At 61.3% G+C, this 22,834-nt stretch overlaps 1 protein-coding gene across 14 annotated transcripts in view; it reads right to left on the reverse strand.

Annotated features, from left to right (window-relative positions):
* Window positions 1-6,151: 6,151 nt before the first annotated feature.
* The window catches only part of RAP1GAP (RAP1 GTPase activating protein), a 70,873-nt gene continuing 54,190 nt past the window's right edge, over window positions 6,152-22,834 (reverse strand). For 4 of the 14 annotated variants that reach the window (XR_016039026.1, XR_008682253.2, XR_016039025.1 and 1 more), the window contains 16 exons: window positions 21,210-21,293; window positions 20,913-21,013; window positions 20,644-20,773; window positions 19,462-19,617; window positions 18,935-19,006; window positions 18,256-18,342; window positions 17,707-17,844; window positions 15,145-15,276; window positions 13,268-13,345; window positions 12,200-12,309; window positions 10,991-11,104; window positions 8,793-8,916; window positions 7,436-7,538; window positions 6,976-7,110; window positions 6,650-6,691; window positions 6,162-6,258 (listed from right to left, as the gene is read on the reverse strand). Coding sequence is in view for 7 of the 14 variants with exons in the window: in XM_088843363.1 (XP_088699489.1) it covers window positions 6,683-6,691; window positions 6,976-7,079; window positions 7,436-7,538; window positions 8,793-8,916; window positions 10,991-11,104; window positions 12,200-12,309; window positions 13,268-13,345; window positions 15,145-15,276; window positions 17,707-17,844; window positions 18,256-18,342; window positions 18,935-19,006; window positions 19,462-19,617; window positions 20,644-20,773; window positions 20,913-21,013; window positions 21,210-21,293 (1,542 nt within the window). In the remaining 7 variants the exon portion in view is untranslated. Of the gene's footprint in view, window positions 6,259-6,649; window positions 6,692-6,975; window positions 7,111-7,435; window positions 7,539-8,792; window positions 8,917-10,990; window positions 11,105-12,199; window positions 12,310-13,267; window positions 13,346-15,144; window positions 15,277-17,706; window positions 17,845-18,255; window positions 18,343-18,934; window positions 19,007-19,461; window positions 19,618-20,643; window positions 20,774-20,912; window positions 21,014-21,209; window positions 21,294-22,834 lie in introns of all 14 variants that reach the window. The other 10 variants (XM_088843363.1, XM_055398945.2, XM_088843368.1 and 7 more) reach the window with 7 other exon arrangements.

Below are 22,834 nucleotides of genomic sequence, written 5' to 3' on the forward strand. Positions count from 1 at the left end.
CAACTGGGGAAACCGAGGCCCGAGCAGGTGGGACCAGCTCCAGGTCACACCGCAGGCTGGCGGGGGCAGCCAGGCCTCTCTGTCAGCCAATGGCTGATCCAAGCTCCATCCCCAACTCTCAATTCTCTCTGAAGGATGGATGTCTTGCTGATCTAGAAGCCAGAGGCACCTTGCAGGAGCGGACCTTCCTTGAAAAGGAGGGATGGGGGCCAAGAGGGCTGAAGCCCCGAGAGGAGATGGGGCCTGTTGTGATGGCTCAGTGAGGCCCTGGACTTTGGGGCCATCCACTCCTGGCCCAGCCCACAGGGACCTCCACATGCTACTGATAATAGCAACAGTAATCATGACAGCTCCCCGGTTAAGGCTCTCACTGAAGGCTGGCCTCATCTCACACCTTCACTGTTAGCCTTATCCCCATTGTAGAGATGGGGAAACTGAGGTTCCAGCTGGTCAGTGACTGGCCCACGCTCACACGGGGAGCCAGCGGCAGGGCCAGCACTGGGACAAGTATGTTCCAACAGGCTGGGTGAGATGCCACAGTCCTTTCTGCCCGGGCACAGAGCCAGGCCGTCCTAGTGAGTGGTAACAGTGAGGGGGGAATTAACAAGTGGAAAGATGAATGAATGAGCAAAAGGGCCGTTTAAGGGACTCTGCCGTGGGGGAGGTGCGAGAGAGCCACAGGCCTCTTCTCAGTTGCCCCCTCCAGGAAGACCCCTGAGATTAGTGGGCTAAAGGAAAAGGTCCAAATCCTACCTCCCCAGAAACAAGTGTCCTCAAGTTTCTGGGTCCCAGGAATCCCCCGACTTGTTTAAATGCCCTCCTAAGGAGCCCTGAGCAGCCAGGCACCTTTTTGACCTGCCCTCTACCTTAGTCCCAACCAGTCCCTGGGGCCAGAGGTCACCCTCCCCCAGTTCCCACGCCTGACCTGTACTCTTGCCCAGGCTGGACTCTGAGTTGGGGTTGGGGTCTGCGGTGACAGCGGTGTAGGCAAAAAGCTGGCGTCACCTCTCCATGCCTTCTCCCCTCTTCCTCCTCCTCCTCTGCAGCTCACTTTGGGGGTCCCCTGGTGTGGGGGCAGGACACCCTCCTTGGATCCAAGCAGCTTGGGAGGTCAGTGTTGGAGCCTCCACTGGCCAGGCACCCTCCCACTCCCGTGGGCATGGGCTGGGAGAATTCTTCACTCATTTGACAAATATTTATGAAGTCCCTACTATATGCCAGGCCCTGGGTGAGGCTCAGGGGCTCAGGAGAGCCCCTCCCTTCTGATGTCTATGGTTCCTCGGAAGAGGTAGCTGGCATCTGTGTGTCACATGAGCTCCACCCACCAAGCTCCGGAGGACTGCCCCCGCCCCTTCGCCAGGAAGACTGAAAGCTGCCTGCAGGCAGGAGCCTTGCCTCCCGCATCAGACCGGGATTTCCCCAGGGTACAGCTACCGCATCCTCGCCAGGCGGGGGCTCCCTCAGTCTCTAAAACCTGCTGTTGCTAAAAAAATTTCCCTCTCACTCTTAAAGCCTCCCAGGACAGGGCTGCCAGATAAAATATAGGATGCCCAGTCAAACTCGAATTTCAGATAAACAAGGGAGGATTTTTACTCTGTGTCCCAAACATTGCATGAGGTATACTTAAACTAAAAAATCCTCCCTTATTTATCTGAAATGTAACTTTACCTGGGCTCCGTGGGTTTCTACTTGCTAAATCTGGCAACCTTACCCCCGGAGCTCATTCCTTCTCGGGCCGGATGACCCAGGTCATGCCTGGACATGGCCCCTGCCTGCCCGGTGACAGCTCCTGCTGGCTCCCGGGATGCCTGTCCTTCCCTTGGCGGGCCCCACCTGCAGCCCCAGATCCCAGGTGGACACCTGCCCCCTACCTGGCAAGCGCAGTCCGCCCAACAGGCTGTCAGGAAGGCGGCTGGGGCCTCTTGCATGAGGGACCCAGAGAGAGGGGAACAGAGGCATCGCTGCAGAGACTCCAGTGTCAGGGACAGAGAGGCAGAGACCCAGAGAGGAAGGGGCAGGGCAAGGGAGCAAAAAGAGACCCTGGAAGACGGCTAAGACAGACCGACAGAGAGCTTCCGGTCCAGGGAGCCCAGTGCAGAGGGTGGAGGGTCCGGAGAGCCCACCAGGGTTCCCTCAGAGTGGCTCAGGGCAGAGGATGGGCCCCCGAGCCCCAGTTTGGGGCCAGGGCTCTAGGCCCTGGATGGGCTGGCTTTGGGACGCAGCCTGGGGTCTCAGGCACCCCTGTCAGGGGTGGGGGTCCTCCAGGCCCCTCTGCCCTCTCTCCCCTCGCCCTGCCTCCCAGGGGCCAAACACAGGGACATTCATGGCTTCCCAGAAGGGCCTATTGGGCAGCCAGAGTGGCGTTTAAAATTAGCCTCGCTAACCAGATCTGGTTATTTCAGGAGGCTCCGTCCCTGGCTGTCCCCTCGGCAGGGCGGGACCTCCACATTCCAGGGTCCCTGGTTAAGTACCCCCTGTGGCCTGAACAGCAAAGAACATCCAGGTCGCAGTCCCCTGGCGCTGGGCGGGCCTGGGCCTGTGGCCGGTTCTTTGGCAAAGCTGCCCCAGGGTGATCCATGGGCATCCAAGGACACCCCAGCGGCTGGGAGACGGTGTGGGGGGACCCCTCCTATTGGGCACGGGGTCCAGGCCAGTTCCCTTAGGCTGCGAGAGCCTCTTCACAGCGACAGGTAGGGCTCTGCGCCATTTTACAGGTGGGGAGACTGACTCCTGGGGAGACAGGTCCCCACTCTGAGGCTGGGGAGATGGGGCTGCCGGGTCAGCCAGCACCCAAGTCCCTCCGCAGGGGCCTCTTGCTTCCTGTGTCTGGAGCAACCCCTGCCAGGCGTTTGCAGCACCAGAGTTGTGTCTAAGCCAAGTCCAGGGCTTCCCAGGGCCTGGCGCCCCCCGCCCAGGCCCTAATTCCAGCTTCAGGTCCGTGTCCCGGTTCACCCTGCCCACCTCCGAACCCAGGGCGAGCACAGAGCTGGCGTGGGCACAAGAGAAACAGCACTGGGTGCTTTGATCACAGAGGCCGGTTTGGTCCTTGGCCTCCCCCAGCCCCACCCTGGAGCCTGGAAGGGTGGGGTGGGGTGGGGTGGGGTGGGGGCCCCGGCTGAAACCCAGCCCAGGAGCCGGTCCTTTCCACTGACGGGGGTGCGGGCACAACCAGGCAGGCTGAGGGGGCCAAAGTGGGTGCTGCTCGCCCAGCTTGGCCCCAGCTTCTGCGCTAGGTCGGCAGCGGACCAGAGCGGGGGGTGGGCACCCAGTAAAGGGACCCAGTGGGACACACCCAGTTCTGTTCTAAAAGGACCAGCAAGCCCAGGGAAGCCCTGGAGGCTGGGGTTCAGGGATGCAATTGATCATCGTACATTCCTGACACCCGTCCCGGGCCGGCCACCTCATCACCCATGCAGAGAGCTGGCCCCATGGCCTGCGATGTGGGTTACGGAGATGTCCTCACTCGTGGCTAAGTGCAAACCCCCACACAACGCACACACTATTCTTTTGAGCCCACCACATGCTGGGGCCGCACCAAGAGCTTTGTGAAGCATCACCTCACTGAATCCTCCCACCCGGGTGCTAAAGGCAGGGCTATTAGCATCCCCAACGAGCAGATGAAGACCCTGAGGTCCATGTGCTCAAAGTTACTGAGCTTATAGGAGGGAAATAAACCCAGAGCTAAGCTCTTGATCTTGGGGCTGGACTGTGGCTGCTGGGCTTGGTGGAATGGGAGGAGGCAGGGCCTGGGGGCCGGGGTCGGGAGTTGGTTAGAGAAGAGGGGTTAGGCAGTGGGGGGAGTGGGGGGTTGGCAGGGGACCTGTTGAGTCTATGGTGGCCCAGGGCCAAACCCGGGTGGACGACAGAGCTGGGGAGTGAGTCACCACCCCTGGGAGGGTTCCCAGACATCTGAGGGTCACAGCAGGGCCCAGTCAGGAAGGCCCTAGGGTGCCTCCAGCATCATCCTGGGGAGGGCATGGGGGCTGGTGGTGGTGAGGGCGTGAGGCCAAGGCATCGTGAGCCCTCCAGGGACTCACCTCCAAGTCCCAAATCCCCCAACCTGCCCTTCTCCCTGCGCTCCTATCTCAGAGAGAACCCCCCCACACACCCCATTCACCAATACTTGGGCCGGACCCCTGAGCGCCTCCCAGCTCCTCCCTCAGCCCCTTCCTCCAGATGCTCAAGTCTCCCAGCACCTTCCAGACCTGCCCACTGTCCCGGGCAGCTGGGCAAAGGGCTCCTGGACCGACGCTGCCCGGCTGGCCTCCCGCCAGCCAGCGCCTGCTCCCGGTGTCCCATCCTGCACGGCTTCCCCACTGACCCTGGCACAACGCCTTATGCACCCAAGGCCGCGCGGCCTCTGGCCTGGCCCCTGCCCTCTCCCTGCCCACTCCACCATCACCTCCCCTTCTCAGCTGCAAGCAGCACTCTCCGGCCTCCTCCCTTGGCATCTGCGGCTCCCTCCCCAGGGACGCTATGCTAAGCCTTTCCGGGGTGCTCTTCCCCATTCCCCCCTCAGCCAGGCTGGACCCCGGGCTCCTCGCACGTCTCCCCCACCCTCCCCCGAGGCCCTCTTCCCCCTTGATCGCCCGGTGAGCTCCTTCGGGCAGCGGGACAGGTTCAGCGCGGTCTGCCCGCCCCCATCAGCAGGTGAGCGATCCCTTGGCGCCCCCTGGTGGCCACACGGGGAACACATGTGAACTTCACCCACAGGGTGCCGGACGCCGGGCTGGGTGTTCCACCTGCACCCGCTCGAGGAATCCTCAGGACGGACCCCTGGGAGAAGTACTACCACTCCCGTGTTATGGAAGTGGAAACAGGCTCAGAGAAGCTTCTAAGTTTCTCAGCACCACCAGCTAGTAGCAGGACTCCAGTTGGAGGACATGAGTTTGAGTAAGCTCCGGGAGTTGGTAATGGACAGGGAGGCATGGCGTGCTGCAATCCACGGGGTCGCAAAGAGTCGGAAACGACTGAGCTGCTGAACTGAACTGAACTGACTTCAAAGCCATGTTCTCCCTGCTGGGGAGAGGGAACAAGGTGGGAAAAGGGCAGAGCTACGGGAGGAAAGCCACAGCTGGTGGTCAAAGAGCCCATCACTTGGCTGATTTGGCGGGGATGGCGGGGTGGGGAGGTTGGGGGGGGTGGGGGTGTGTGAACAGGCTCCTGGTCTTGACCACAGCACCACTAAGATCTGTCTGGGGTTGATCCGAGGCAGGGGGAGAGGGTCACATGAAGCCAGGTCCAACTCTGGGTACAATAGCGATAAATAGAATTTATTTTGTACAACTGTTACCGACACACACACACGGCCACAGGGGCTTCCGAAACAGGTGTTGGGGCCGGAAAGCTGCCCCTTGGCATGGTGCCTAAAAAGTGTGAACAGACACACGGGGATGTGGACTCACAGCAGCTGTGCCTGACTGCCCGCTCCGTGCGGGGTGGGTGGTGCAAAGGTGAGCCAGCTGAGACCCCTCGGCCCGGAGTGCCAGGAGCAGGAGATGCCGGGGGGTTGAACCGGGGGCTGGCAGAAGAGCCAGGTGGGTCCCCCGACGCCCACAAGGGGGCCACTCGAGGTGGTGGGCAGGGCCTCCACAGGTCTGCGGCACATGGCCTGAGGGTCTAGGAGGTGCCATGGCCCACAGCCAGCCCCCTGCTCCTCAGCTGACCTGGGGCCCCAGGAAACGCAAGAAGCAGGAGAGTGTGACAGAAGGCCCCCGGGAGGCCAACCCTCCATTCTGGGGCAGGTTGCGTGGAATCCCAGTCTTTGGTGACCTCTGAAATGATCTCGTCCATTTAGAGCAGAGGCACTCAGAGAGGGAGCACGACGAGCCTAGAGTCACAGAGCGGATCCCGGATCACAAGCTAGGACTCAGGACCCCCACCCCAGGGCTCCTCCTGCCCACCACCTCCATGGCAGGCTCTGTGTGCACTGAAATGTCTCAGTTCTTCTTTCCAGCTCACTCCCTCGAATCCAGAGGGGCACCCAGGCGTGATGGATGAGCCAGGCCTGGAGTCCTGTTCCAACTGACCTCTCCCTGCCCCAGCCAGCCCCCCAGCCCAGGGGGTGGGGACGGTGCCAGCAGCTTCCCCGCTCCCAGGGCTGGCTGGCTCCGCCCTGCAGAGACAGCCCAGACGTGGGCCAGGAGGAGGGCTGGGAAGGCGAGGGGCGGCCCCCAGGCTGGTGCTGGCCTTGGGGGCAAAGGTCCCATCTGCCCGGATCTGCCGGAGCATCCTCGCCTCATACTTCTGCGGCCTCGTCTGCAGGGTAAAGGGAGAAGGACACGCCATGAAACAGGGAGCCAGATGTGGAGGAGTCCCACCCTTGGGACGGCAGGCTCTGGGTCTTTCTACCCCATGGGGGACCCCCGAGACCGCTCCTTCCCAACGATTCCCAAATCCCTTTCAGGCTCTCATCAAATTCTCCCAGCAACTCACAGGCAGAGGTGAGGCAGAATTTATTGGCCCCACTGTACAGATAAGGAAACTGAGGCCCAGGGTCACCTAGCAAACTGAGTGGCAGAGGATTCAAACCTAGATACGTAACTCTCACCCGCAGAGGTGACAGAGAAACGGAGAAGTCGGCCCGGCCCTGCCTTCCTCTGCCCTTTCCCCGCTCCCGACCAAACAAGAGCTGAGGGCTGGGACTGACCTGCTCAGGGTCACCTTCAGAGCGGCAGCGTGGCTAACAGCCCTGTGTTCAGAAGAGCGGCAATACAGGCGCCGGGACGGGGAACGTGGGAGACACGGGCGAGCAGAAGTCAGCGGTTGCGCCCAGGCTGGACAAGCCCAAACCCTCCAGCCTTGGGTGGGGGGCGGGGGGCGCGTCTTGGTCCAGCGCCATCCCTGCGGCCCCCTGGCCACCTGAGGCCGCTGCCCAACAGCTGATCCCCTCCCGGGGGCAGGGGTGCTCCCCACAGGGCCAGCCTCCAGGCCCTCCGTCCCACCACCACCCAGGCCCCTGGTAGCTGCGCGTACCAGCTGGGGCGTGTGCTGTTCAGATGCTTCCAGCTGGATCTTGATCTCGGGACACGCAGGGTCCCCCAACTTGCCAGTGTCGGGGTGGGGTGACCGAGAGGGGCCTGGGGAGGGAGGCAGGAGGGAGCCACCTCACTGGCCGCGGGGAGGCACCAGGGAGATGGGGGCATGGATGGGCAGTCGGCACCAGCATCCCCCAACCCCAGCAAGCCCCTCCCTCGGGGACCCCCACCCTTAACTCCCATCTTTACCCCCTTTAAAGCCCCATCAACCTCCAAGGCCCTTCCAGAAGCCACCAGTCAGGTAGGATAAGGACCAGCCCACGGAGCCCACGTCAGCAGCAGCCCAACAGACACCCACCACCTGGGGCCTGAAAACGGGTCCTGGCCCTCCGTGCCCAGCCCTGGCCCTGCCCATCGCAGGGGTGGCCGTGCCCGTGGTGGGGCTGGCCTGCTGGTACCTGGGGAGCTGCCTCCACTCGTGGTACTGACGCTGTCTTCCAGCCACGTGCTGTAGATGAAGGAGTCCCGCTTGTGGGGCGTCCCCGAGGAGGAAACACTCTCCTGGGGACGGGGAAGGAGAGCAGGAGGGAGGCTAAGTCCCTGCCCATGGCACTGGCTGGCTCCCGCCTCCTCTCCTCACCCCCTGCCCGACCCTGGCCCCTCTGCAAAGAGGGTGAGGGTCCAGCCATGCCTGCCCCAGGGGACCCCAGGAGGGCAGAGTGGGAACAGAAGCGGACGCAGACACACACACACACACACTTCCACTCATCTGTGCGTTCAAACCCTGAGGTTCTCGTAAGCCAAGCCACCCAGATAATGCAAATAGGGTCCTGGCCCTCCAAGAGCGCCAGGTCAAGAGGAGAGACAGGCTGGGAAGAGACTAGCACAGTTCCAGATCCCAAGCGCCACAGGGTGGGGGCTCGGTGGTCTGCACGTTCAGCATCTGACACAGAGCCTGGCAGGGAACTGAAGGGTTGTAGAAAGAAGCGTGATGGAGCGTGCCAAGGACAGAGCCCGGGGTCCATGAGAGTGCACGGCTGCTGCTGCTGCTAAGGGTCCATGAGAGTGTGCTGCTGCTGCTGCTAAGTCACCTCAGTCGTGTCTGACTCTGTGCGACCCCACAGACGGCAGCCCACCAGGCTCCCCCGTCCCTGGGATTCTCCAGGCAAGAACACTGGAGTGGGTTGCCATTTCCTTCTCCAACGCATGAAAGTGAAAAGTGAAAGTGAAGTCGCTGTCATGTCTGACTCTTAGCGACCCCATGGACTGCAGCCCACCAGGCCCCTCCGTCCATGGGTTTTTCCCGGCAGAAGAGTACCGGAGTGGGGTGCCTTTGCCTTCTTCAGTGAGAGTCTACAGGGGGCTCCTAACCTACCCTGGGGCCGGAAAGTCAGGCTTTCCGGAGGAGGTGCTGTGAGGCTGATCTGAGAAGGAGCAATAGAGCCAGTCGAACAGAGGGGGAAGGAGGGCGCAGGTGGTGTTCCAGACAGTGGAGATGGCGTGTGCAAAGGCCCAGGGGCAGAGGAGTAAAGCCTCGTTGGTTCGGGGGACTGGCCGAAAGGGTAAGAGACAGGGCTGGGGAGGGAGGGGCTAGACCTTCAGTGGCCTCACAGACTGGGCTGTGTGTGGAACTGGGGAGCCAAGGGAGGCTTCAGAGTAGGGAAGGTCAGTCTGCACTACTCCTCTGGGCTGGGTCTCCTGATCACAACTCAGCCACAGCCGGGCTCACGCTTCACCCTGGAGCATCCTCTCCAGGGATCACAGAGCACCCCTTTCACGCCACCGTGGGGCACCTCTCCTTCCTGGGCCTCTCACCAGGCCTGTGTCGTCCGCATCCACGCCCTCTGCTTCCTCCACAACGCTGGCGAAGCTGCTGGCACTGGACGAGGAGCGGGAGAAGTCCTTCAGCACTTCTGTTCTCTGGACCACTGTCTCCGCTCTGCCATGGAACACGTCCCGTCAGCCAGCATCCGCGCTGGGCACCTCCTGAGCTGAGACCCCGGGTCTCTGCCCTCCCCGCCAGGCAGGCCCAGCCTGCAGCCTGCCAAGCTCCTCCGTGGCACCTTATAGCTCCTGGGGCCCCTGAGCCTCCCCGATGCCACCATCCTTCCTAACACAGAGATCCTGTGAAGCCCCAGTCCTGCTCCTCTCCTGGCTCCCCACTGTCCCTGACGAAGCCCAGTTCTCTTGGCTGCATGTTCAATGGGAACTATTTGTTCATACACTGTCGGCGCCATCGCCGAATGCAGGTTTACTCTGTGCCGGGCGCTGGTCTAAGGGTGTTGCCCCAGTTATCCCATTGCCGTCATTATTAGACCATCTCACAGATGAGCAGACGCCCGGGCACAGAGAGGTGGGAGAGCAGGTAGGCCCCGGACTTCCACCGCCACAGTGGAACACTCTCCCGGTTTCATTCCACGTCCAAGGTCTTTTCTCCCCACGATCACCACCGTATCACATTGACTATACCAATGTCACCAGTACAGCTGGAGGAGCTCATGAAACGCTGCACAGGATTTCCTGCCTTCTCGCTTCTGCTCAGAAACATCTACCCACTTGTTCCTTCCTCCCTGCTTTCTGGAGGAAAATCCACTGCAGGCCAATCTGTGTCTCCTGCCTGGAGTCCCATGCCTTCCCTCAAGTCCTAAAAAGTAAATTCACTTTTCAAACACCAGCGGTGGGGGGGGGTTGGTGAGACACCTCCTCAAGGAGGCCCTCCCTGATTCCTCCCCACGGTGGGGGGAACGACCCTCTCTACTTGGCTCAGCCTCTTCCTGTCCCTGTCACCTTTTCCTGCTTCCCTGTTCACCTGCCTGACTCTTCAGCCCAGGACGAGTCCACTCCCCAGCCCTCTCACCCGCGAGGCTCAGCTGACAAGCAGTGAATGGAGGGCGGCCTCTGGGCTGGCCTCTCTGCTCCCACTCCTGGGCCTACCCTCACATGGTGACCATGTCAGCTTGTGAAAGCATCACTCCTCTTAAAATCCTCCAAAGCCTCCTTGCTACACTTAGGATAAAATCCAAAGTTCTCAGGCTTCCCTAGGGGCTCTGTGGGAAAGAACCCTGCCAATGCAGAGAAGATACAGGTTTGATCCCTGATTCGGGAAGATTCCATGCGCTGTTGGAAAACTAAGCCCAAGTACCACAAGTGCTGACCCTGTGCTCAAGAGCCCGGGAGCTGCAACCACTGAGCCTGAGCGCCCTAAACTCTGAGCCTGCGGGCCGGAAGTACTGGAGCCCCTAGGGCCCAGGCTCCACCACGACGAGAAGCCTGCGCCCCACAGCTGGAGAGTGGCCCCCACTCTCTACAACGAGAGAAAAGCCCACGCAGCAGTGAAGACCCAGCATGGCCAAAAATAAGTCAAAATTAAAAAAAAAATTCAAAGTCCTCACACAGCCTTCAAAGCCATGACCCACTCCCTGCCCAACTCTTCAGCTTCCTCCCCTCCAACGACCACGCGGGCCCAGCCTCACCCACTCAGCTCCAACGACACCACCCTTCCGCCAAGCCTTCAAGCACGCCTCAGGGCCTTTGCACTTGCTGTGCTTCTTACCTGGAACCCTCCTCCCTCTTCCCTGCCACCATCAGTCCGTCCTAACAGGGCCAACTCCTCACTCAGCTCTCAATTCCAACCTCACCCCCCGGGAGATGTCTTCCCTGAGCCCCCAGCTAACCCCCTGCCCCCACCCAGCCACGCTTCATCACAACCTCTGCTTTATTTTCCTTCCGTCATCACTACCTGGAAGTAGCTAACTAGACTCTGTTACTCTGGACTGTCAGCTCCGCGAGGCAGGGGACGTATGTCCAGCTGACTGCGGTCTTGCAGAGCGTGGCATGCACAAAGCGCTCAGCGGGTGTGTGTCAGAGGAGGACCCAGGAGAGTGCCCAGGCCCCGCTGCTGCCCTGGGGTGGCCATGTCCACGTTCCTGGGCAGCCCCAGGCCCAGACGGGAGGGAGAAAGAATGGGCCCACCACACCCAAGCCCCCCGGCTCAGCATGCCCCGAGCCCCAACCTGTTTTTGGTCGTGGGCATCTCTGGGGAGCTCTGAGTGGATGAGTTCTCCGACTTGGGCTCCTGGGAGACGTGCCCGCTGTCTGGGGTCTTCTGGCCAGCCGGGGGGCTCTCCCTGCGAGGCACAGGGGGGCAGCGGGGGGGATTCAGCACCAGGCCTGGCCTCAAGGGTAGAAGGAGCCCCACGTGGGGAGAGGAGGTCCTGGGCGCTCTTGCCTCGTACCCACATGCTGCATCCTCAGGGGCCAGCCCCGGAGCAGTCCCCGCGGCCCCTGGGCTGACCAGGAAGGAGCAGGCACTGTGGGAACACCTACATAAGAACACCCCTGGGAATTCCCCGGCAGTCCCGGGGTTAGGCCTTGGCACTTTCAGTGCCACGGACTCAGGTTCAATCCCTGATTTCAGAACTAAGATCCCACAAGCTGCACAGAGAGGCCAACAAAAAAGAATAAGAGACAGGACATGCCCCACGGTTGGGGGTCTAAGTGTCCCCCATTATGGATAAGGAGACCGGAGCCCAGAGATGGGAAGAGACCTGCCCAGGGATGCGCAGCCAGGACTTGGCAAAGCCAAGACTCGAACCCTGGATTCGTGGGCTTCTGGGCTCTCCTGCCTGTGAAGGGAAGGCCAGCTCACTCCTGAGACCTCAGTGCACCTGGCGCCCGGCTTTGCACACACGGCGCACACCCCTACAGCCAGCCCCGTTCCGCTGGTTGTGTCCTTATCCCTGTTTTTTTTTCCAGATTAGGACAATGAGGCTCAGAGAGGTACAGTGACTTTCCCAAGATCACACAGCTGCAGCATGCTGAAGACTGGATTCACAACCCTCTGCTTCCGCGAGGGCTCCGTGCTTCTCCCGCGGCGGGTGCGGTCCACACCCGGCCCACACTGATGCACTTACAGAGCTCCGCAGATCCCAGCTCTGCCCCTCACCAGCTGCGTGACCCGGGCCAGGCCCTCCCCTGACCTACGGCTCCCGGGACCAGCAGAGCTGGGACGGGGTGACGCTGGCTCACGGGAGACGACGAGCTGGTGCACAGCAGATCCTTGGGGGTGCGGGTGTCACCAGTGGGGACAGAAGGGAGAAGGCTGGGAGCGCCCAGTTGTCTGCTTTCCTTCGCCGCTGAAAGGGGGTCGGTGCAGGGGTGTGGGGTGGGGAGAGGACACAGAGGAGGCGCAGGACGCCATCCCGCCCCGCTGCTCCACCCACCTCTTCTCCTGCACCTCCTGGATGTTCTCGATGCCAATGGCGCTGCTGCGGCGAGAGCCGAACGGACCCGACTTCTTCCTCGTGGGGCTCTTGCCAGGGACAATCAGTGACTGTGGGGAGAGGCCCCAACTCAGTGCCCGCCTGCTCCCAGAGCTCCAGGGACCCTCCACCCACCCACCCCACAGGCCACCCTGGGGCCCCTGCTCTCCAGGCCCCGAAGCAGACGACTGTCCACTTCCCAAGAGAGCCAACCTAGTTTACAGGTAAAGGAAAACAGGCCCAGAGACAGCAAAGCGGTCCCCTGAGGTCACACAGCAGGCCTGGGCCCGGGATCTTAGGGAAAGGGGGCAGAGGCCTGAGTGGCGGGCTGGACAGCTGCTCCAGGCTGGGGTCGGGGGGAGGCCAGGTCCTCAGAGCGGCAGCCCCCCGGGCGTTACAGGACCTGCAGCTGGAGGGCAGCGGGGAGAAAGCAGGCGCAGCCACCCAGGCCTTGCCCCACTCCAGCCCTGCCGGGGGAGGCTCTAGCTTGGCAGGTGAAAGACCCCCGCTTAAATTTCCATGCACGCTACTGTGGGTCACCCCAGGCGCCAGAAGCAGCCCCCCGCCAGCTTCTCTGGGGCAGGCAGGCAGGATGGGGGGCCCCAGGGAGGGACTGAGCGGCAGGAGCCCCCAGGCCAGTTCACAGTCGGGACCGGGAAAGGGGGCAGAGGAGGATAAGGCGCTCCATGCAGGCCCGGCGATATTGGGGGACGTGCAGCTGGGTGTGGGGTCTTCAGGTACCAGATCCCGGCAGGGTCTGGGCTGGAGTCCCGGGGGCAGGGCAGGGCCAGAGCCCCTGGTGGGGGTGGGGGGAGGCCTGGCTCTGGCATTGGTACCAGGCCCCAAAGCCGGTTACTGAGAGCCATCAGAGCTGCGGGCGCTCTGTCCCGCCTGGCCCTCAGGCCTGTCCCGGGGTTGGGGGGTTGGGGGTCGGGGGGCAGCGTCCCCAATATGGCCTCCGTCCTGAGAGCGAGCAGAGAACAGCGCGTGCAGACAGCCTCCAGAGCCGGCGGCCCCGCGGGCGACAACCTCCTCCACGGTTCCTATGCCTATGGCACTGCCTCGGCGTCCGAATCTACTGGTGCTTTTCCCGGGAATAAGCAATGACTGGCAAGCGGCAGAGGGCAGGGGCAGAGAGAGACAGAGAGTCAGAGAGACAGGGATGGCAGGACAGGGAGACAGAGAAGTGAGACAGGGAGAGGAGGGACAGACAGACAGACAAGGACAGAGAAGAGTAGGGCCGGGGGTTAAGAGAGACAAGGCCCGGGAAGGAAGCAGAGAAGAGGTGGAAGGAGACGCAGAGGAGAGGCCACACGAGAAGGGGCACAGGGTGAGACAGACAGACAGACAGACAGATAGACGGACCCGGGGGTCAGAGGGACGAGAAGAGACGGAGCGGGGAGGCACAGAGGGAAAAGCAAGGGAGGAGACGGCGTGACGCGCAGGAGACGGAGAGGAGAGGGCGCGAGAGCGGAGAACACACAAGAGCAAGGAGGTTGGGGTGGCGGGGAGAAGGGGAGAGGGGAGGAGGGAAGGAAAAGGGGGCCACGTGAAGAGAGGGCAGAGTTGTGCAAAAACAAAAACAGAAACGGGTCTGGTTACTGCCATGGCGGGCGCCGCTGGTCTGGCCCTGTCCCCGGGGCCCCCTCTGCAGCCACCCGCAGGAGGCTGGGCCCTGCTGCGGGGAGGAAGAGAGTGGCCGGGGCAGCGGGCTTGGAGGAGGGCGGGCTGCAGCTCCCGTGGTGGTGGGCTTGGTGACGGCTGGGAAACAGAAGACTGGCCTTGCTCCCCCGGCCTGGCCAGACCCCGGGGCCGGGGTGGGGGTGGACGGGGGGCCCCTTCTGCCACAGGACACAGCCGCACAGCACTGAGCACAGGGCTTGCTTGGCATGCAGCTGACAGTCAATAAATGATGGATGGATGGATGGAAGGATGGATGGATGGGTGACAGAAGGAAAGACAGATGGGGAAGGGACAGCAAAGGAGCAGGTGCAGAGCTCGGGGCTGGCCGCTGGGCAGTGGAAAGCAGACAGGCCCACCGCTGAAGGCCTTTTTCATCCTGTGCCCAGCACACCCTCTGTGTGTGAGTGGCAGAGTCCCACAGAGCCTGGCAGACAGGAAGGAATCGCTCAGGAGAGGTTCACAGAGAAGCCCAGTTCCTGACACACAGCAGGCAGCCACAACCACAAAGGCTCTATGAGCACACAGCAGGTGCTCACACAGCTCGCTTCCCCGATATGTAACAGGGATTCACTGACATCCAGGGCTTATCACAGCAGGCCATTTCCTGACACACAGTAGGCTCTCATACAGCAGCTCAGGGCCTGGGCACACGGCAGACACTTACAGAGGTAGGAGCCCAGGGTCTGACACACAACAGGGGCTCGCAGACACGCAGGGCCGGGCCCACGGGAGATGCTCACAAGGTACACGTCCACACAGCAACTGGGTCCCAATACACAGCTCACATGGCAGCCCAGGTCTGGACACACAGTGGTGCCCATCAGCATCTCAGAGCCAGACACACAGCAGATGCTCACGTAGAGACCCGGATCCTGACACACAGTGCGCGCCCACAGCCTGCCACACAGTAGGTGTTCCCAGAAACTCAAGGCTTGGTAAGAGGTATCCACACAGCAGCCCCACTCCCAGCGTACGACAAGACAGGAGGTGTTCCCTAAGGAACGTGATAGAGGGCTGACACGCTGCAGAAAGTCTGGGCTGAATAAGGGGCCTGGAGGAGGAGCAGGGGGCGCCCAGGGGCTGGAGGGGGGCTGCAGGATCTCAGGGTCACAGCCCGGGCGCCTGACCCCCTAGACAGCAGTGGCGAGACCTAGTCTAGAGTCCGGGATGGGCCCTGGGGCAGCAGGACTGGGGGGCGGGGGCGGGCAGGGGAGGGCACTCACTATTCCAGCTGCCTTGGCCAGGTCGGGGTTGTTGGGCGTGAAGCTCCCGCTGTGGCTGGTGGACACGGTGTGGGGCTTCTTGTTGCTCAGCCCCATGGCGTCCATGGACTGGCTGCGGCTCCGGATGACCCGCTGTGAAGGGGGGGCAGGGGTTTCATAAGGGCCCCCCTCCCTTGGGGAAACCCAGGAGCCACCCACCGATGCCACCCTAGGTGACCCCAGTAAGTCCCTTCCCACGAGTCCACACAGGAGTCAGCTCCACCCGTGCAGAGGGCTGTGTAGGTGCCGGCTCTGCCGCTAGCTTGCTGGGTGACCTTAGGCAAACCACTCCGCGGCTGAATCTTGGAGCCTCACGACCTGTCGTGCGGTTGTTGTAAGGACCACAGGAGACACAGAGTTGTGACCCAAAGCGTGTGCAGAGAACGCCCCAGAAACGCCAGTTTCCTCCTTTTAAGGGTCTCTTACAGCCTGCTTGTTTTTCTTTCCTTTCTCCCTCCCCTCCTTGCCTTTTTCAGACAACCTGCACAGACAGCTCACGTCGGGCTGGGTTCTCTACCTTTGCTCTCACTCAATCCGCCCCAGGAAGCAGACACTGCTACCAGGCCCATTCTCCACGTGATGAAACCACAGCAGAGGTGGGTCTGCGACCCAGATGTCAAACCCAAAGCCTAGGCCATGGGCTCTGCTGTCTGAGAAAGGCTGTGACTTAATCCAGTGCCCGCCAGATGTGGGGCCCCTGGAGCCCTCCCTCAGAGAAGACAGCCCAGGCCCACGTCCACCCCACCCACTCGCTGTGTGCTCCTCGCAAAGGCAGGGTTCTTCTCAAGCCTCTTTCTCAAAGGCGGTCTGTTCGCCTCGGCCCAGGGCAGAACCTGGGTGGCTTGGGCTAATCCTCTTATGCAAACCCACGTCTCCAGCTCTGCAGCCTACCCTGGGGTAAAGGTGAGGTCCCGCCAGCCTGGCTGGGCACCTGGAGGATGGGCAGTGGGTGGAGGGCACAGTGGCAAAGGGGTCACTGCCTGGGGACCTGCAGCCTGGGGGGCAGTGTCCAGGCCCCGCGGGGGCGGGGCGGGGGGGAGGGGAAGGGAACTTGCGCTCTCCTCTGCCTTTCACTCCGGACGGTATTCGCCAAGGTAAATAGGCACAGCTTTGCATTTTGTTTCTTAACTCACATTACACTGATCAAATTGCTTTACAAATAATTGTCAACAGCTGTACGAGGTAAGAAGCCTAAACAACAGATAAAAAAAAAAAATGAGGCTCAGAGAATGCTCAAGTGGATAAGTGGAAGGGCTGGAACCTGAACCCAGGGTGTCTATGCTTTTATCACTAAGCTAAATATTCATTGGAAGGACTGATGCTGAAGCTGAAACTCCAATACTGTGACCACCTGATGCAAAGAACTGACTCACTGGAAAAGACCCTGATGCTGGGAAAGATTGAAGGCAGGAGGAGAAGGGGACGACAGAGGATGAGATGGTTGGATGGCATCACTGACTCGATGGACATGAGTTTGAGTAGGCTCTGGAGTTGGTGATGGACAGGGAGGCCTGGCGTGCTGCAGTCCATGGGGTCACAAAGAGGCGGACGCAAACTGAACTGAACTGATGGGCCAGAGACAGCCAAAGTGGGTCACACGGGCCTAATGCCACGCAGACCAGCTCCTTGTTCACGCTCCTTCCTGGACTTCTGGTTTCTTTCCCTGGGTCAGGACACGGGGGTCTTCTCTTCTCTGCCCTGACCTGGCAGCCACCACCATTGGCACCAGAGCGCTCCAACCTTCTACCCTCCAGGAAGACTCCGCCCCCAAGCTTAGGCCCCGCCTCCAATCATCAGCTCCAGTCAGAGAGCACCTTACAGCTCCCAACCCTGGCTCTGCCCCGGGCAGAGAGCGCGCGCACGGCCACGAGTCTGCAGGCCCACGCTAAAACCTGGGTCCACCCGGAGGCTCACCATCCTCCGGACTCTACCCCAGGTGTGCGCCCACCGGCCCACCTATTAGCTCCACCTCCGAGCCACGCCCCCACGCGACCCCACCTCCCAGGCGAGCCCGCCTCTAGCCACACCCCCACCTGGTCCGGCCCCGCATCCCCGCGCCCCATCCCCGCCGCATCCCCGCGCCCCATCCCCGCCGCAACCCGGCGCCCCATCCCCGCCGCATCCCCGCGCCCCATCCCCGCCGCAACCCGGCGCCCCATCCCCGCGCCCCATCCCCGCCGCAGCCCCGCGCCCCATCCCCATCGCATCCCCGCGCCCCATCCCCGCCGCAACCCGGCGCCCCATCCCCGCCGCATCCCCGCGCCCCATCCCCATCGCATCCCCGCACCCCATCCCCACCGCATCCCCCGCGCCCCATCCCCGCCGCAACCCTGCCGCATCCCCATCCCATCCCCACCGCATCCCATCCCCGTCCCATCCCCCGCGCCCCATTCCCATCGCATCCCCGCGCCCCATCCCAGCCGCAACCCTGCCGCATCCCGTCCCATCCCCACCCCGTCCCATCCCCACCGCACCCCATCCCTGCCCGTCCCTCCGCGCGGCGGGTGGACCCCCGCCCTTCACCTTGAAAGACTCGAAGAAGCCGCCGCCCCCGCCGCCGTTCTCCATCTTGTCCTCGTCGCCGCCCAGGCCCATCATGGACTGGCTGTGGATGTGCAGCTCCTCATAGAGCGTCTCCAGGAGGGCGGCCCGTGTCCGCTCCTGTGGGCCCGACCGTCAGGAGAGACCCCAGAGATCAGCCCTTCTTCCTGCACTGGGAATCCCGGCCGCCTTCTCTGAGTGGGAAGCGGGCTTCTGCCGGTTTCCCTCGGGCCCCTGCGCAGCTCAAGCAGCGCCCGGGGGGCTCACCACGGCTCCTCAAGGATCTTGCTTCCCCACGCCGTCCCTCCACTGCGTCATGTGTGCCGTCAGCCCACCTCTGAGCCCCTCCTTGGCATCCGTAGGAACCCCTGCTTCCTCTCCCTGGATTCTGGCCCTGCTCACCTGTCTATCGGTCCTTCCCCCAGGCAGCCCTCCCTAAGGCCAAGGTCTGAACATGGCTTTTCTCTTCCCAGGAGGCTCGGCTGAAATTCTAGGGGGTGGTGGGACCCAGTTCCAAGAGCCCATGCTCACCTCCAGTTTGGCAAACTTCTCTGCCTTGTAGCAAGCATACTCGGCATTGATCAGCTTTGTCAGCAGAAATTCCTGGAACTCAGGCCCCTGGGAGCCCCCAGCGTGGAGAAGAGAAAGCAGGAAGGTCAGGGGAACACAAGAGACCAGGGGCTGGGACCCGACAAGTCAGCGGCTGGGGCTCTTCTGGGTTCTGTCCTCTTCACTCCCGGAAGGGCACCTCCCTGGGCTCAGTGCCCCAGCCCAGGCGCCTGTGAAAGCCCCCCCCCCATGCCCTTCATGGCTGCCCACCCCTCAGGAGAGCTGGGTTGGGGGTCTCCCACCGCCTCGATCTGAGGGATCTGTTGCGGGACTGGAGCCAAGGCTCCTGAGAGGTGAGAGGCGTGTGCCCCCACCCGCAATCGTTGTAGAAGACTGAAACTGTCAAAAAGACAGCAGAGTGCAGGGAAGGCCAGAGTCTGCTGTGCGGAATGTAAACCCAGTCTGCTCTGCGACTTAGTGAAACTGTCACAGTTCTTATCAAGATGGACAGAGAAGCTGGGCCCCAGACAATCGGTTACGGGAGCCTGGCTGCCCTGGCGCCCGGGGGGCTCCACGACCTAGCACAGCGCGCTGTGCACCCCAAGGCCCCCACCCATCTAGTCCTGCTCTGCCCACGGCGGGGCTGGGGGCTGCCCCTCACCTTCCGAAACACAGCGGGGTCCGGGAGGGGTGGCCCGAAGAAAGGGACGTCATCTCTCGCGGTGACAGACACCTGGAAGGGAGGGCAGGTGTCCCTGGGGGGCCCCCACACCAGCCAGAGACCCCTGATTCGCCTCCCTAGCCCGATGCTGGGCACAGGGCTGCCCCTTAGCGGAGGACATTCGGTGACTACAGAAGGGGTGGGCGGACCCCAGGTTTTCAGCAGCTCCATCCTTGGTCCTGAATTTGGGTGGTGAGGAGGGGTGGAGGGTCTCCGGGCTCATGAGGGCCAAGAGGAGGAGGAGACTAAAGGGCAGAGGAGGGTAAGCAGCCTCTTTTAGAGGAGGGACTTCAGGCAGCAGAGAGGACAGGATGGGAATCCTCCGCCATCATCCGTGCAACAGGGGGGCTCAGCGCCCTCCGGACAGCACCCCTATTTAAACCTGGGGAAACCGAGGCTCGGAGAGACCTTGCAGCAGTGAGGACGGGGCTAGGAGGGTACCCTCGGGAGGCTCCGAGATCACCCACCTTGTAGAGGGGGCCATCGGGGCCCCCGCCCTCGGCCTGCACCACCACGTAGGCGTGCAGGAAGTTGGACGCAATCATGTCCGGCACAAACGGCGTGTTCTCGTCCTGGAAGACCACAGCCACGATGTCGTTGCCAATGTGTCGCTTCCGCTGCAACTGAACACAGGGCCACAGCCTTTCAGCGCCTGGCGGGGGGCCCAGGGAGCGCGGGGAGGGTGCCCACTGGGGTGGAGGGGAGCTGGGGGTGGGCAGAGGGGCACATCTAGGGAGTTGCTTCCCCCCAGAAAAATGTGGCAAGAAACTGGTCTTAAAATTGTTTTTGTTTTCTTGAAATTCTGTGACAGAGAACACTGAGGCTGAGAGATCAGGGGCCTGTAAGGTCTTCCAGTGATCCAGGCCCCCCGGTCCCCAGGCCCCACCTCTCTGCCCTCCTCCTGTCTAAACACCCCACACACGGCCCCTCCTAAACAAGTTCCGCTCGGTATATATGAGTTGCTAAAATGAACAGAGAATCTTATTCAAAGAAAATGAAAAGACGTTAAGGGTAAGGAAGAAACGCTTCCATTTTTCTCCCATGACGCCCTCATCCGCCTGGGGTGGAGGCATGGGGGTCACAAGGAGAAGGCAGGCAGCCCCCAGGAAGCTTAGGACAAGGTGACAGATCTCTGAGTTCAGCTTGGGGAACGTGCCTTCTGCTTCCTCCTCACCAGGCCTCTGCAGAAGGTGGGAGCCACTCTTCTCCCCAGGAACACTCCGCCTCCCGCTCCTACCTCCTCTGCAGCCTAAAAGTCACTTGATGTTGAACGCTTTGCCTGACTCCCACCTCTGCCAAGTCTAAGTGCCCCCACGTGACCTGACAAAACCCTTCACTCCCTGTGAAAATCCTCACACTTACTGAGCTCCTGCTCCATCGCTACCAGATACTGTTCTAGCCACTCTATGTGCATCTTCTCACTTGGGCTTACCTGTGAGATAGGTGCCATTATTATCCCCATTTCACAGATGTGGAAACTGAGGCTTCCACGGCATCACAGCCACTTTTCACCCTGCCCCAACCAGAGGAGGCCACAAGTCGGGGGACTGGATCATTTCCCTCTCTCTATCCCAGGGTCCACTGAGTCTGGCGTGGTGCACGCTGAAGGGGCAGGTAGATGGGGAACAGGAGGACAGGTGGGAGGCTACCTGCTGGGCGTCCCCTTCTGTGTAGGGCAGCTTGGTGGACACGTGAAACATGATCTCCTTGTTGCGGAAGTTGCAGTACACGGACTCGGTCCCCGTCTGCCCGTGGGTCACATCCAGGCCTCCTCGGAACCTGCCCCAGGGCCCCCCACCCCAGGCCACAGCTCAGTCTCCAGCCCCAGCCAGGCCTCGGTGGGGCCAGGACGGGGGCTCCTTCCCTGCCCAAAAGCATGTGTTGGATTATCGTCTGCTTATCCCAACCTGGGGCTCACCCCTTAAAGTCCTGCAGTTTGACCTTCTGGCCAAGAAACTCAAGGAACTCCACGAAGGCAGGGCTCTCCTCGTTGGTGCTGAAGAGTTCTTCCTCGGAGGTCTGGGGAGGGGGCAGGCATACAGAGGGCAGAGGTCATGGAGCAGGGGTGCAATCCCCCACTCACACCCAGGAAGGCTGGAAGGGGGACCTCTGGCAGCCCTGGGGTTCCTATGCTCGAGTCCCCAGGTAAGGGCTCTCCATGGCAAAGGTCTGAGGCCCCAGGCACATGGCAGATGGGAGGAGGAAACCAGCACACCTGCCCGAGCTTCTGATAAATGACTCCGAACTTGAAGTTATTGCTGATAACATGCTCGTCGAAGGTGACGATGAGGCGGGAGGCCTGAAGGGAAAGGGTGATGGGGAAACACACTGCTTTTATTTTTCTTCCTTTTTTTACTTTGTATCTTATAGGGGTGTATAGCCGGTTAACAATGTCGTGATGGTTTCAGGTGCAGAGCAAAGCGCCTCGGCCATACACACCCATGTATCCGTTCTCCCCCAAATTCCCCTCCCATCCAGGCCGCCGTACAGTAGGTCCCTGTCAGTTATCCATTTTAGACATAGCAGCGTGTACCTGTCCTTCCCTCCATCCTTCCCCACTGGGAACCGTAAGTTCACTCTCTTACAGTCTGACACACCGATTTTTCAAGTTGCTGTTTATGGCTCTATGTGCCAAGCACTGTGCCAGGCACTCCACACGCATCATCTCATCTCCTCCTTGGAAAGGGTCCGTGAGGGACTCCTGCTGCCCTCATTTCACAGATGAAGATGCCGAGGTTCTGAGGCTGAAGGAACTGACTTGCTAAGGTCAACAGCTGCCAAATGGCAGAGCTGGGGCTTGAACTCAGGTCTGTTGGATTCCAAAGCCTAAGCTCATTGCTCCAGAGTTTTGCCCACGAGCTCCCACCCCCTGCTCTAACACCGGCCTGATGTCCGGCTCTCCTGTGAAGCCATCTCATCGTTCTAGAACAGACCAAGTCCCGCCACTGTGCTGTGGAGCCTTAAGCAAGTTCCCCCCCTCACCTTGTCCTCTTTGTACCTGGGAGGTGGGACCTGATCACTGAGACCCGTTCCTTCAGGGGACCTTTCCTGGACCACTCACTTCTCAGGGACCTCACCTTGCTGGGGAATTCAGTCAGAGCCACAGGCTGTACCTGACTTTCAGGGTCCAGCTCTTTTGAGACACCCTCTGGCTTACTGACAGAGAAGGCAATGGCAAGCCACTCCAGTACTCTTGCCTAGAAAATCCCATGGATGGAGCAGCCTGGTAGGCTGCAGTCCGTGGGGTCGCTAAGGGTCGGACACGACTGAGTAACTTCACTTTCACTTTTCACTTTCACACATTGGAGAAGGAAATGGCAACCCACTCCAGTGTTCTTGCCTGGAGAATCCCAGGGAAGGGGGAGCCCAGTGGGCTTCCGTCTGTGGGGTCACACAGAGTCGGACACGACTGAAGTGACGCAGCAGCAGCAGCAGCAGCAGCAGCTGGCTTACTGAAGACGGAAGCCCCTCTCCTTCATCCCACAGTATCACAGTGACGCCAGCACCCAGCCACAGAGCTGCAAGCGCAGCTGCCACCTGCTGGGTGGCACCTAAAGGGGCGCCTGTGTTTCTCTCTCCCCAGGTCCCCTCCGGAGTCAGAAAGCAAGGCCAGTGGAGCCTTGGCTAGGGAGCACAGATGACCCTTAGATGGGTCCCCAGATGGCTCTTGAGAGTTTCCAGAGGTAAGAAAGACTTGCCTCCAAGGCAGACAGCACTGGGTTCAAATGTGGACTTCCTTATCTGGTAGGCATCCCTAGGTAAGGCACCAAACCTTTCTGGGCCTCTAGTTCCTCTTCTACAAACTGTGGACTTTGCAAGGTTGTTGTGAAGATTAAATGA

This window comes from Moschus berezovskii, chromosome 2 (genome assembly GCF_049115385.1).
Source record: "Moschus berezovskii isolate FMDL1 chromosome 2, NW_MosBer_1.0, whole genome shotgun sequence".
NCBI classification, from domain to species: domain Eukaryota; kingdom Metazoa; phylum Chordata; class Mammalia; order Artiodactyla; family Moschidae; genus Moschus; species Moschus berezovskii.